General features: G+C 34.4%; 1 protein-coding gene across 1 annotated transcript in view; it reads left to right on the top strand.

Moving 5' to 3' along the window:
* LRP1B (LDL receptor related protein 1B) overlaps positions 1–15,021 on the top strand; it is a 1,897,925-nt gene that overhangs the window by 1,247,379 nt on the left and 635,525 nt on the right. The window contains exon 25 of the mRNA XM_073019651.1: positions 2,335–2,539. Within this exon, the coding sequence (XP_072875752.1) occupies positions 2,335–2,539 (205 nt within the window). The remainder of the gene's footprint in view (positions 1–2,334; positions 2,540–15,021) is intronic.

Raw genomic sequence — 15,021 nt, 5'->3', positions numbered from 1 at the left:
AGTCTTGCTCTGTCGCCCAGGCTGGAGTGCAGTGGCCAGATCTCGGCTCACTGCAAGCTCCGCCTCCCGGGTTCACGCCATTCTCCTGCCTCAGCCTCCCAAGTAGCTGGGACTACAGGCACCCGCCACCTCGCCCGGCTAGTTTTTTTGTAATATTTAGTAGAGACGGGGTTTCACCGTGTTAGCCAGGATGGTCTCGATCTCCTGACCTCGTGATCCACCCGTCTCCGCCTCCCAAAGTGCTGGGATTACAGGCTTGAGCCACTGCGCCCGGCCTTCCCCTCCCTTATATATGTAAAATCAGGGGTGTTGAGCATCTGTGTGAGCACCTGTTGGGGGCAGGAAGTGGTGATGCTCATGTTGTTCACACCATTTGCCACTGTGGACTTTCCATGGACTGATGGCAAAGAAATTTATTTACAAGAAAACGAAACAAAGTGACTGGTTGTTACACACCATTAGTCACATTTTTAGGAGTTAGAATAACTTTTTTTTTTTTTTTTTAATTTTGCTACCATCTTTCAAGATAATTCAAAAAAAAATGAAAAAAAAATTACAAAGATGACTAATATGAGCTAAATATTTTTGCCATAATTTGACTTACCTCTTTTGGCTAAACTAATCCTTTCTTAAGTAGAAAGTCTTTGATATAAATAGCCAGGTGCAGTGGCTCACGCCTATAATCCCAGCACTTTGGGACGCCGAGGCAGGTGGATCACATGAGGTCAGGAGCTCCACACCAGCCTGGCCAATATGATGAAATCCCATTTCTACTAAAAATATAAAAATTAGCCGGGCGCGGTGGTGCATGCCTGTAATCCCAGTTACTCAGGAGGCTGAAGCAGGAGAACTGCTTGAATTTGGGAGTCGGAGGTTGCAGTGAGCTGAGATTGTGCCATTGCACTCCAACCTGGGCAACAGAGTGACACTCCATCTCAAACAAAAAAAGGAAAAAAAAAAAAAAAAAAAGAAGTCTTTGACATAAATATATATTTCTCTTGAAATGTTGCCTCCATATACCATTCCAAGAACAAGGTATCTCTTTCAAATTGTTAATTCCATTCTAAAACACCTTTGCAATTTTGAAAAATGGTCATATTTAAGCGCATAATATAATTATGATATGTAAACTTATATCCTATTCCATATACTGATTTAAAACGATGGATTTAGATTCATAGGATTAATTGGTTAACGATTTCATAAAACACATTGTTAATATGTCTAACAAAAAGCACTGATGTGGTAGCAACGTTACAAACTACAATGATTTATCATATTACAAAAGATGTTTAAAAAGGAAAATTTTGGCTGGCCAGCACAGTGGATCATGCCTGTAACTCCAGCACTTTGGGAAGCTGAGGCAGACAGATGCTTAAGCCCATGAGTTTGAGACCAGCCTGGACAACATGGCAAAATCCCATCTCTGCTAAAAATACAAAGAAAGCTAGGTATGGTTTTGTGCACTGTAGTCCTTGCTACTCAGGAGGCTGAAGTAGGAGAATCATCTGAGCCCTGGAAGTTGAGGCTGCAATGAGCCGTGATCACACCATTGCATTCCAGCCTGGGCAACAGAAGTGAGACCCTGTTTCAAAAATAATAATAATAATAATAATATAATAATAATAATAATAATAAAATAACTAAAATAAAATAAAGAAATATTTTTTAAAAAAATTGTGAAAGAAATTAAATAATGGATAAATAAGAATATTGGTAGGCATCACCAAATCGCTTATTTTTATTCATACCTTTTCTCTTATTTACATTTTTGTTATATCTTACAAATCTTAGGGTCCCAGGTGAGGAAGAGGGTCATCTGGGGCTTATCTTTGTTAAAGTTTAATATAGTAGTAGCTGTTACCTGTTATGCTTCCACAAAGAGAAAAAGAGTGAGTGCTGATTAGCCAGAATGCATATGAGCTCTGGTGGGCTTTTTCTTTTGATTTTATTCTACTCTTGAAGATCAACATTTGAGTTAAGTTGCACTGATTGTTTCCAAAATCCCTTGCTCTGAATGCAAAAGTCAGAAACAAGAAGTAACTTTTTTTTTTTTTGCCACCTCAATGTTGTTATTAACCTCAGAGCTGTTTAAAAACTTGATTCCACTGATACTAAAAGGATTTACTAGATTAAAGATTTCTGGTAAGGGTGATAGGTAATGCTAAATTGGAGACTACTTGGTGTTGCCTGTGCTAAGTAGCACTTTTGCAATCTCTCGAAGTGGAAATCACATTGAAATAATTTGTACTGCTGGTTGCAGGTAGGCCTTTTTCCTTTGTACTTAACGCAATCCTTGAATGGGTGCACATACTGGTTTTCCTTCTTTTGTAGGTGTCAGTGCCATTGAAGTGGTTGTGGAGCATGGCCTGGCTACTCCAGAAGGCCTGACAGTCGACTGGATAGCAGGAAACATATACTGGATAGACAGCAATCTGGACCAAATCGAGGTGGCTAAACTAGATGGCTCCCTAAGAACTACACTAATAGCAGGAGCCATGGAACACCCCAGGGCCATTGCTTTGGACCCAAGATATGGGTAAAGAAGTTTGCCTTTTATAGATTGAGTTTGGCATAAAAAACAGGCTTTCAATTTAATATTGAATTCAATTATCTCATCAATTATGAGTCAAAGTGTCAAAGTGGTTATTTTGTGCTAACGTATGTGTGTGGGGTGGGGTGGGGGTGCGTGTGTGAGTTGTATATACAGCAACTAGTTTAAGTTTATTGCCACAAGTTTGGTTATAGGATTGCTTACATAGGTACTTTTAGAGGCTCAAAATGTATTTTTTTTTTCTAAATGTGGGCATTAGGCCCTATTGGAAGCTATTGCAACTCTTTTTCAAAGCAGTAATTTAATGAATTTATCTTCACCCTGCCAAAGAGATGCTGTAATTGTTTCTAATGGTTGCAAACTACAGGGCCAGTCTTTGTTCTAAATAGTCACAGATGTTAACCGTCTCACCCTTTATTTATTTTTTATGTTCCTGGAGTCAGTTTAAAAGAAAATTTAAATAAGCTTGAAGGAGTCCAGTGGTGAGATATTGACTACTGGGAGATTTGAAAGACAAAGCATATGATTCTGGAAAACAAGGTTCAATGTTGAGTAACTCAGGTTACTGCCTCTCTTCCCTTGTGTGTTCCTTTGTGAAGGAGCAGAAGAGAGGCACTGGATTTCCATCCAGAAGATGTGGGTTCCCATTCCTGCCCAGTCACTTATACTCTGGGGGTATCAAGTGTATTCTTTTTCCTTAGATTTCAGGTTTCTATTCTATGAATTGCGGATAATAACATCTTCCTCCTTCAGTTGTTTTTAAGGAGATGATATACATAGGAGATAATATGCAACTGATATGTGAGAATGCTTTGTTATTCCTGTCGACTATGACCTTTGTAATTTTTTTGTAAATCAAAGGCCATTGTCGAGTCTAAAGGTTAGCAGAAAAGAATTCGTTGGGAGGCTTGTACCTTTAAGTAATGTCAAGTCCAGGGAAAGCCAATGAGTGCTTCAATGAGAGAGGAGCTCCAATGAACAAGGAGTGAGCCAAGAGGGAGTTCAATGAGATAAAGAAGAGAGAAAAGCCAGCCTATGTCTAAGTCGGCCTCCTGGCCACACTCTCTGACTTTTGCTCTTGTCTATGCCTAAGACTCAGAAGTCAATAGATTGGGAAGTATGTTTACGTCTCTTTTCGTCAATTTTGACCCAGAAATGAAAGGGGCAGAAACCACTTCTCTAGAGCAGGGATTCCAGATTGACCACCCTCATTTCTGTGTTTGCTTTATTTTCCACAGTGTTTTAAATTTACTTGAATTAGTTGTCAAAATTTAAAATATTGAGAGATTTTACATAAGATCCTGGATTTCTGCCTTGTTTCGTAAAATAGGGAGATCTGGTAACAATGAGCTGAGCAGTAGCTGTTTCTCTTAGCCTGGAAGTGTATTCTCTAGTTTATGTAGTCTACATTTGACCTATTTCACTCATTACTTCCTATAATAACAGTTTATCAGGAGAAAGCCTGCTATGTTTAATAAGACATGTCTTTATTTTTCAATATTTTATTCCTGAGGTACAATAGATTGCTGACACTGACCGTATATTTCCCACAAAGTTGCAAGCTCATTATCAGCCAGGGCCTTATCTCCAGTGCCAACTACCGATATAAGGGTTTTACCTATCAGACCTAAGTTGTGTCAGCATGAGAAACTTTCTGAATAAAAGAAAAGTAGTATTTTGGAAAAAGATTGTAATCATAGCATGTATACCAACATGAGAAGAAAAATATGAATAATTCCAAAATTATAAATGACACAGAACACACAAAAACAGGTGTATGAAAGTTTAAAAATGGCCTCACCAAACCAGATAGATTTTGCAGTTGATACCTCATTTTCCATTGATATTATATTAACAATGCTCGGATCAACTTATTTATCTCAGTTTTGAAAATATCCAACCTGAGAGTAAAGAAAACAAAAACACCAAGGACATACAACCTATAAATACTATTTAAGTGAAAATACCAAGTACGATTTCAGTATGAAATATCCTCAACGAGTTGAAAGTTAAACAGAAAGCTCTCCTGAAAGTAGGGGAAACTCAAAAATGCTTCTGGGGGAGTTGATGCCTTCCATCAGTGACTGCTGCTATGAAACAGTGAGACTAATTAAGATAATTACATTGGTAATAAAATAATAATTTTTAAAAATAGGATAACAATGCTTATACAATCGTTTCTACAATAAATGACCAGAGTTTGGACAACAGTACTAATTCATTAAACTCTAAGTGTTAACTGGAACATTGACAGATTTTTGTGTCATGATTTGATAGGCTTTTTGTTGTTAAAAGTTATTTTACAGAGGTTGATATGATTAAGATATAAAGTTTATATAAACATCACAAAGCACATTTTAAAATGTAAATTTTTGGATTAAAAATGTAATGCAAATATTAAAATATTTTCAAGTTTATTAGCTATTTTGGTAAAAAGTTCTGAGGTTAGTTTAATATTGGACCTTTCACAAAGTAGGCTTAGAACATAGCAACAAAAAGCACGTGCGTGCACACACACACGCGCACACTCACACACACTCACACACATACGCACTTACAGCAAAGCCAAGCCAAGCACAAGAAAAGTAACATTGAAATATCATTTTATTTAAACTCAGCTTACTGTCTTAGTACCATGTACAATATAAAAATAAGATTTTCCCTAATTTCTGAAACTATTAATCAAATACATAGGGAAACAAGAGACTCAGAATTGATATGAACTTCAGAGTAATTTAAACTTCTTTTGAAATTTTTGATTTTAGATAAAATTCACTAATTATTGAGAAATATGATTTATATAAATACTGTTCTATTTTCTACTAAATCTTAAGCTTTTTGATGGCAAGGGAATTTGTTTTCAGTCTGTAAAATCCTTCTAAGCCTCTTTGAATATATACTTGTGCTAAGTAAATGTTAAACAAATGAATGCATGCATATAAATGGAATTTGTTTATATGCAACTTACATGAACTCAAGGATGTATTTAAAATGTGAAGTATACAGTAAGGACAGCGAATGGGTAAAACTATGAACTTTGTTTACAATAACAAATGAAAAAAAAAAGGTTCGCAACTAGCCACTTTTTCCCTTAACACAGCTGAGAAAAAAACAGGCCCTAACAGTAGCCCCACAAAACACATTTACTTCATGTGAGGTTTCTACAGCAATCAAGGTCTTTGTGACCTTTTTTTACAGATGCCATTATGAAGTGTTTTTAATTGACTACTTTGCTTCCCCGGCATGAAATCCACCAACATTCACTTTGAGTTATAAAACATATCTGTCATCATGCCATATTCCTTCAGTATTCTGGATTTTGACCTGATCTCCCAAGTGACAAACTATTCCAAGATGGTAAATTAAGAGTCTTAGGGAGGAGCTATTTTTCTTTCATTCCATTTTAAGGTAATGCACTTATTGGTAAGGTGACCTGAAAGAGACCATGAATCCCGTTTTAAACATTAAGCTTATTATTGGAGAGTAACAAGCGCCAGGGTGTACAGAATCTACAAGATACTCACTTCAGTTCTTAAACTTTCATTGCCTTTGTCTTTACGCTACCGCATGGCATCTTCCTGCTCTATTGCTAAAGCTAGTATTTAGCTTTCCTTTGTCATAATAACTGAACTAAAAATTCAGCTTTTAACTAAAACTGAATTTAGTTAAACTAAGTTTTTAACTGCCATAAAAGTTGCATTGGTGAAAGCAGAAATAGTAATTGTGAAGATTAGTGAGACATCCAAATAATATTTTAATCTTATTTAGGAATATTCTTAAATGGAACTAATAAAGGTTTTGTTGATTTTAAAAGAACTAAATATTATAGATAAGTAACCTGGTTTTATTTGTTTATTTGTTTTTTTTTGTTTGTTTGTTTGTTTGTTTTAACCGGGATCATTTATTTTTACCTTCTGCTGCTTGATCTGATAGATGGTAACGGCTTTTTTATGCCTATAATGGTACAAGTTGTGCATGGTCTTTTGAACCAGTTTAATCCAGACACTTACTAATGCATGAATGGAGGAACTGCAGCAACTGTAGACTGCAGTTTCTTTTTTTAAAAGTTATTGTGGCTGAACATTTCCATACATCCTATAAGGAGAGAGATTAAGTCTTTGTATACTTGAGGATATAATGCAATCATTGAAATGCTAATGCATTTTAACCATCCAGAGAGAAAGTAATAGGGAAAAAATGATTCTGTTAAAGTAGCACGTTATCAAGTATATGAAAGAGTACCTAGAATTTTATGAAAGGATGATCATTGAAATCAGCTCTTAAGATTGTTGTGAACTGTGTTATGGCAAGGTTAAGAACACTTTCACGGTGACTAATTCTATAACATGTTATTTATAAAAAATGTTGGAGTTTCTCACTTAAACCGATGAAATTTTAGTCTCACAGTGACCACTATAGAGGAAGTTTACTAACACTGCTAGGTCTAGTGAAGAAATGACACAATCACTTATTTTAGTGAATCAAAATGTCCCAAGCCATATTTTTCTCCCACTAGAAAAATGTTTCAGAGTTCACAGTGCCTATTTCTAGTAAATATAAATATAGAGAATGCAGAATTGCAGAGTCACTGATAGATAGTTGGACTCGCCACAACTATTCAAAGTTTAACTGGATAGAAAGTTACAAGGTAGACACCAATTTCCCAATTGTTATACAGGCAAAAGATGATGCATCAGAAATCTTTGTGTTATCATTGCAGAGTGGGAAGTACAGCTTTATCTACATCTATAGGTGGCTTATCCACAAATACTCAGAGACTACCTATAACTTCCAAATTCATAGTTTGTTTTCAGAGATTATTTTTTCTTTTCTTTTTTATTTCTTTTTTTTTTTTTTTTTTTTTTTTTTTTTTTTTGAGACGGAGTCTCGCTCTGTCGCCCAGGTTGGAGTGCTGTGGCCGGATCTCAGCTCACTACAAGCTCCGCCTCCCGGGTTCACGCCATTCTCCTGCCTCAGCCTCCCGAGTAGCTGGGACTACAGGCGCCCGCCACGGCGCCCGGCTAGTTTTTTGTATTTTTTTAGTAGAGACGGGGTTTCACCATGCTAGCCAGGATGGTCTCGATCTCCTGACCTTGTGATCCACCCGTCTCGGCCTCCCAAAGTGCTGGGTTGAAACAGAGTTTTGCTCTGTTGCCCAGGCTGCAGTACAGTGGCATGATCTTAACTCACTGCAAACTCCGCCTCCCGGGTTCAAGTGATTGTGTAGTTGGGATTACAAACGTGTGGCACTATGCCCAGCTAACTTTTCTACTTTTAGTATAGACAGAGTTTCACCATGTTGGCCAGGCTAGTCTCCAACTCCTGACCTCACATGATCCATCTGCCTCAGCTTCCCAAAATGCTGGAATTACAAGCATGAGCCACCATACCCGGCCTCTTATTTTTTTAAGCTTGCAAATCTCTCTTCTGGCCCTTGTTTGTGGAGATAACACTACAGACTAGATTGTGCTATCTTTGTGTTCTTTCTATTTAAATCTTTTTGTTTTTAATGCTAAGTTTAAAAGCAGCTGGTAAATAACAACCTGTTGTCTATGAAAGATCTGTGCACTCAAAATTAAATTGAAGTGAGATTTAATTTATTTTATATTATTATTTTTAAGAAAGACATTTAACTATTTAAATAGCCTATCAGCTTTATATTAACCTTTGTTGCATTTTTCTATTTGACTGGCAACATATTATATTATTTTGTGATTAATTTTGCTTATAAATAATTTCATGCTAATATTTTCAGATAATTAATATTTTTATGCAAAACAATCTTATCTTTAAACATAATTTTTTTGGAAAATAGGCCCCAACACTGAAATTTTATAAATGTCCTCTAGTATATTTTTTAAAATTCTTACCTATTTATTTGAGTTATTTACACTTTTAAGCTTTTATTATAGAAATATTAAAGTACACAAACTAGTTGGGATTGTATAATAAACCCTCTTGTACCCATTACCTAGCTTAAACAATCATCAGTACATTGTCCTCTGGTATATGAATGTTCATTTTTATTCTTTCCCGATGGTCTTACTCACATATTTCATTATCAAACAATAAACAATTTAGATATTGTTTTTCTGAATATGCTTCCACAGCCATAGCTGTGAAAGAATTGAAACTAAAATTAAAGCCATATACATAGAACTAAAGCTGTCTGTGAACCCCATAGAACTGAGACAGGTCTCAGTTAATCTAGAAACTTTATTTTGCCAAGGCTCAGGACATGTGCCCATGACACAGCTTTCAGGAGCTCCTGATGACATATGCCAAAGGTGATCGGAGCACAGTTTGATTTTATACATTTTAGGGAGACATGAGACATCAATCTACATATGTAAGATGAACATTGTTTCAGTCTGTAAAGGTGGGAAAACTTGAAGCAACTGTGGGAAGATTTGAAGCGGGGGCAGGGTGGGGGGAGTTCCAGGTCAAGGTAGATAAGAGACAAATGGTTGCCTGTTTCTAAGTTTCTGGTTAGCCACTGTAAAGAAGGCAAATGCATTTATCCCCATGAACAGAGGAGTGACTTTGAATCGATGGGAGTCAGGTTGTCCCTAAGCAGTTCCCAGTTTAACTTTTCCCTTTAGCTTAGTGATTTGGGGGCCCCAAGATTTATTCTTCTTTCACATTTTTCCCCTTTTCTTTTTAAAATCTTTCAGAGAAAGCATTTTAGAAGAAAATGAGTCTCTTGTTTCAGGTTTCATCTGATCTCTCATGGCTAGGATGGTTTATTCCTAGATGGATAAGTCTTGAGTTATTAGGAAAGCTCCTTTTTAGCAGGTTGTGAAGTCTTATGTCCTGTGATAAGAAAATAGGGGGAAGAAGGGAGAAAAACAACAACAAACAAAAGAATAATCCTGGAGAATCAGTACAGGCCACATTACTCTGAAGTCCATGCATCAGTAGACAGGTATGAAAGTCATTTATGTATGTGGCTTTAAATAGGTTGCTGTTATTTTCTTCTGAAGTTTAAGTTGTCTGCCTTCTGTTTAGAGGGCTTTACAAAAGCACAGCTTAGTTTTTGATGACTCCAAATTAGAAAAAATGGAGAAAAAAGAAAGAAAATGGAAAAAAAATTAAAAACATTATTTTGCAGACTTGTAGCCAAGAAAAAATAGAATTTGGTTCAAACCGTAGAAAATAATAAAAAAAGAAAAACATTAGGCAAGATTAGAATATAGCAACAGGTATACTACAGTTTTTGAAACCTAATTTTTCTCTGTCCAGTTTTCCATTTTCACCAAAGACAAATCTTCGTAAGACTTATTTGCTTTATTATACTTGGCCTGATTATTTGTATATAGTGCAGCAAGAAAAATTATTTTTTTCACGTAGGCTTTTAAATTGGCTTTGATGGAATTTTGTTCCATAAAAGGAATCTCAGATAAGACTGTTTTAAAGTTGAGCTCAATCATGGATTTGTACCATAAAATACCTATGAGTTGGGTGAATTCCTCTCCTCTTGAGGTTCCAAGATAAACTTGAAGCTTCTGGGCCTGTCATAAAAATGACATTCTTTACTTACCACAGATCAGAAATCCTGTACAGGGATGATGTAGACAAGGTACAAAGCCAGTTTTTGCAAGAAGCTTTTATTGACTCCATAAGTCAAGTTTGATTCCTTAGAGGAAAGCACACCACTCCAGTCATAGCTTTGGTAAAATAAGCAGTTTCTCCAATTGTGTCCTGTTACAAATGGAAACAAATTTTTATTGCACTTATGCAGATAATTATATTGCCATAAGCTAACATACTCACAAATAGTTTCAAAATTCTGTAGAAATCAGGTAGAGAGAAACAAACATGCTCCAAATTGTGTTCATAGGAGTATATACTAAGTTGTTAAAAGTTGTCAATAGCTCAAAGAAAAGTTTTCCTGACTCTAAAAAGCAAAACAAAGGATCAGCAACATTTCAAGCAAAAAGTCAAAAAGAATACTTCATTCTTCTATTAATTCAGTCCATGCAGTTAATTTCTGTTCTGCTTGATAGTCATAAACATTTCAGCTCTCCATGAGTTCTGAAAATGTTTCCTCTATTCTGATATCACAACTTCCAAAGTTATCAGAAAACTGTAATCAAGAACATCTGTTAGAGTTTTATAGTTGATCATAAAACCACCTTCTAAAGAGAACCCAAACAAGACAACAATTATCTGTGGAAGACAAAAATTTTAGGGCAGTCATAGTCAAAGGTGCCATTGACAAGGAAATTTGTTACCTCTGTGGCACACAATAATTTAATATAACAATTATAATTACTACTGATAGTGTACACAAATTCATATTAGAATTATAAGAGTTTCCCATAATTTTTGAACACATACCAACAGCATACACAAATACAGCCCAAAGAAAACCAAACACCATTTCACAATTGACAATGCTTCCTGTATAAGTCTTATACCAAATAAGCTGAATTATGTCACTTTTTGACTTTAGTGAAACTAACACCTTAAAGGATTAATTAGGTCAGAAAAGACATAATTTCTAATTTGATTTTTAAAAGTGTCAAATACCAAAGCAAATATTAAAACACTTGATACTGCATGTCTTTGTAAAATAAATCATTCATTTGACCAAACTGATAACTCAAGGATTTCAAAAAAGAGGTGAAAACCTTCATTATTTGAGAGAGGAGACTTAATTTTAAAAACAATAAGCCCAAATAAAAACAGGAAGCCAATTAAATTTGTTTTTCAAAATATGATAAGCAATCTATAAAATTTTAATCTTGACCAAAAGATATAACTTCCATAAGCCTTTTATAATCTTTATTAAGTAGTCAGCTAATGCTTCAAGAAATCCCTGTTAATCTGACACAGGGACCTATATACTAGTCTTGTATTAGTATGCCTTTGACTTTAATGATTAATTTATAGAGAAACTGGACTTACTTTCTCTCTCAAAATCTGCCCTTACAATCTCACATGCCCACCTCTTCTGTGATAGTTCCTGGGCTTTGAGGAATTGAATAACTTTAATTTCTGGCCCTGGGTCTCAGGAATGTGATTTATTTTTATTGTCATCTTCTACCAGGACTAAAGATGAGGCTTTAATTCCTGTCAGCATTTAAGATTTGACAGGACTTGGTGTCCTTTTTTTTTTTTCTTTTTTCTATTGAGACAGAGTTTTGCTTTTGTCATGCAGGCTGGAGAGCAATGGCACTATCTCAGCTCACTGCAAACCAAAACTTAATAATAATGACATAGGAGTTGTTTTGATAAACCATAAAATCTGTTAGACCAGTTACCAAAAGCAAAAGAAAAGACTTTCTGCACTGCAAAGAATATTATGTTGAAAGAAAACATTTCCTTTAGACCTTTAAGAAAATATTGTTGGCATCAGGCCATGACAAACAAAAGTTGAGGAAAAAAACTTGTATGAGCTGAAAATGAGTTGAAGAGCAACTTTACTATCTTGTTCCCTTTAAAAGGGGAGAGAAAATCGAAAATGGTAAGATGCCATAAATTTGAACTTTATGTTAAAAAAAAAAAATCTGTTATAATTTACTAAGAATAAATTAATCTCTTAAGAAAATGTCATTGTTCTAACCATTTATTGTGTGTTTTTAATATCAAGCCCCAATCTGTAGAAAGGCCCTTATAATTTCCCTTTAATTATAGACAGCTTGATTATATAAAAGTTGTTTTTTTTTTTTAATTAATCTTTATTGTGACTTACACAGATCATTCATGTCATGCTTGGACTTTCTGGTTTGTCCTGAACATCTCTGTTTCTTAAACAACCAGTCATTTTGTTCTAGGACTAAATCTACCATATAAGACTCTTTCTCATATAAAAATTATTTCTCTTTAAGCTTTCTTACCAGAAAAAAAGCTCTTTATTTTTATAACTTTCTTTACATTCCTCTTATTTCCCCATTCCTTTTATCTTGTTTTATACATAAACTTTAAATAAGCTTTGAATTACACAAAAATGTTTCACCTTTTTAAAAAGGACATACTTTTTTTTGAAAGAATGTTTTCCTACAAATATACTTTTATTGAAAAATACCTAAATAATAAAATACATATTATTTAATTTAATATAACTTTAGAATCTAAATTATGAGTTTGTTTACAAGTATTTATCCCATTACATTTACCTAATTATTTTAATCATTTACCTACATTATTTATAAAAACTGTGATAGTCATCATTTAAAATTACGGAACTACCATTGCAAAATTATAACTGAGACAGTGAAAGAGATCTGAACTAACTGACTCCATCTTGCTTCTAACATTCAAGCCATCCTTGTTCATTTCTGGGTGTAGGCCAAACTAACTTTGTATTTGTATTACTTAGTTTATAGTTTATAGTTTAGCTTTGAAACAAAGATAATTACAGTCCCTTCCCAAAACAAACCTTACTACCTGTGGACTAGACCACCTAAAGCCACAAGATTAGAAGTTATGGTAATCTTACTAAATTTAAGATGTAGCTGTTTTTATTAAAATAATATCAATGTCTTATTTATTAAAGATCATGCAAGCAAAGATTATTCTGTCTTGTGCTAGGTTTATAGTTTTGTATCCCTTATGCCAAATTTTGACACCTTATAATATTTAGCAAGGATAAGTAAGAAAGTGCTTGATTAATACATGCAAACAAAAATGTATTCTGGCAATTCTTAAGACATTTCTAAAGTCTTAACTACTTTACCAAAAATTTTAAAGCTAGCTTATTTATTAAAGATTTTACTTGTTATGTAAACTTGAAAAAGCATTTGACTAGTATTTTATTCCTGATAAAGTATTTGATTCAAGTGCTTTTATTTTCTTAAACCAATTAATTAGAGCTCTTGTATATATTTTTTAGTAGTGAAACATTGTGTATATGCACATAAATACATAAACATATTACGCCTGCTGAGAGAAATACATCTTATAGATTCATAAAGACCTTTTTTTTTTTTTTCCTGTCTTGGACTTTTAGATTTCTGATAACTTGTTTCACAACCCTAGGCAGTTGTCAGCTAAATAGCCTTAATTTTTCATATTAAAGGAAACAACTAAGGTGAAAATGAAATAGCAAAATTTACATCATAAGGTATAGAGAGAAAAAGTCTGGTGGTGCTAGAGGGAGACTAAAGATGGATACCAAATCAAACATAAAGTTAAGGAAATCTATCATAGGATTGTATAAGGAGACCAATTTTATTTAGATAGAGACTGTGTATCTTTAACTGGATCTCTGAGCTCTGGGTAGAGCCCACACTGAATCCTGGGCCTCCAAAAAGAAAATTATTAAGAGGTTAAACCATGTAATGCACTTATAGTTCATTAATAAATAAATAAATAAATGACATTTCTAAGTGTCTAAACGATACTATTCCTTACAAAACCAAGAGTAGCCTCTGTTGCAATAGCTACTTTAGTAAAAAAAAAAAAAAAGAAAAAAGAAAAAAATCAGATGACACAATACAAAAGGAAGCAGCTTAAGAGCTGAGATGAACTTGTCTGTTCATACTCTTGAGATTCATTAAGGAAAAACAGAGAGTTTTCCCCAAAAGGAAGCCTGGTGCCTTCTCTGTTTTCTTTAAGGAACCCCAGGCTATTATGAACTATTTTAGGTCCCTCATGCAGCAGAGGGTGAAAGAGAAGGGAAAGACAGCAGGAGTAAATAAAGAAAATAGAATTCAGTCAACTGAGAAGAAAAAAACTTTTGCTCAAAAAAAAAAAAAAGACAAGGTCCTAAGAGAGAAAAAAACAAAAACATGAAGGACTTTTAAATACGAACACACACGTACACGTACAAACACACACACATCTTGGATGTTAGCTTTTAATTAAGCTGACTTCTAACCATTGACCTCCTTAAAAAAAATATCTTAAAATGTCATTACCATATTTCAGCTAGGATAAATTGCTACTATTTCAGAATTACCAAGTATCAAACAAGAAAAGGCTTTATATAGGAACCAAACCCAGGCTATCATGGTGGGGGAAAAAAAAAAAAAAAAAAAAAAAAAGAAGGCAGAACCTTAGCTATCAAACTGCAGCATGGGGTAACAGCCATTGCTCCTTCAGTTTGGCCTGGCTAGCAAAATGTTGACCTTGTTATGTAAATAAAGCCCTTATAGTAGTCAAAATGAAAAACCTCCAAAATTTATTTTCCTTTCACATCTCCATGAAACTAAAATTCTTTTAAAAGCAACTAATAGAAACCCATTGTTTGAAATAAATTCTATGAGAGGAATCAAATCCTATGATCTCTTGCCCTGAATCATATTCTCATGACTTTGATTCACGTTTGCTTCATAAAACTAATCTACTTTCACATAGGCACTGTTGTAGCATTTAAATATAGATATTACTATTTTCTCTCTCTCCCTCCTTCTCGCCCCTTCTCTGTTTCCTTAACAGTTAGCAAGACTGTGAAAGTTTTCCTTTAAAAAATATTTATTCTCTATCAATATATGTGTGAGCATGCATGTACAAAAATCTTT

The sequence above is a fragment of the Chlorocebus sabaeus genome, chromosome 10, assembly GCF_047675955.1.
Source record: "Chlorocebus sabaeus isolate Y175 chromosome 10, mChlSab1.0.hap1, whole genome shotgun sequence".
NCBI lineage: Eukaryota > Metazoa > Chordata > Mammalia > Primates > Cercopithecidae > Chlorocebus > Chlorocebus sabaeus.
This window is presented reverse-complemented; position numbering and strand designations above follow the sequence as displayed.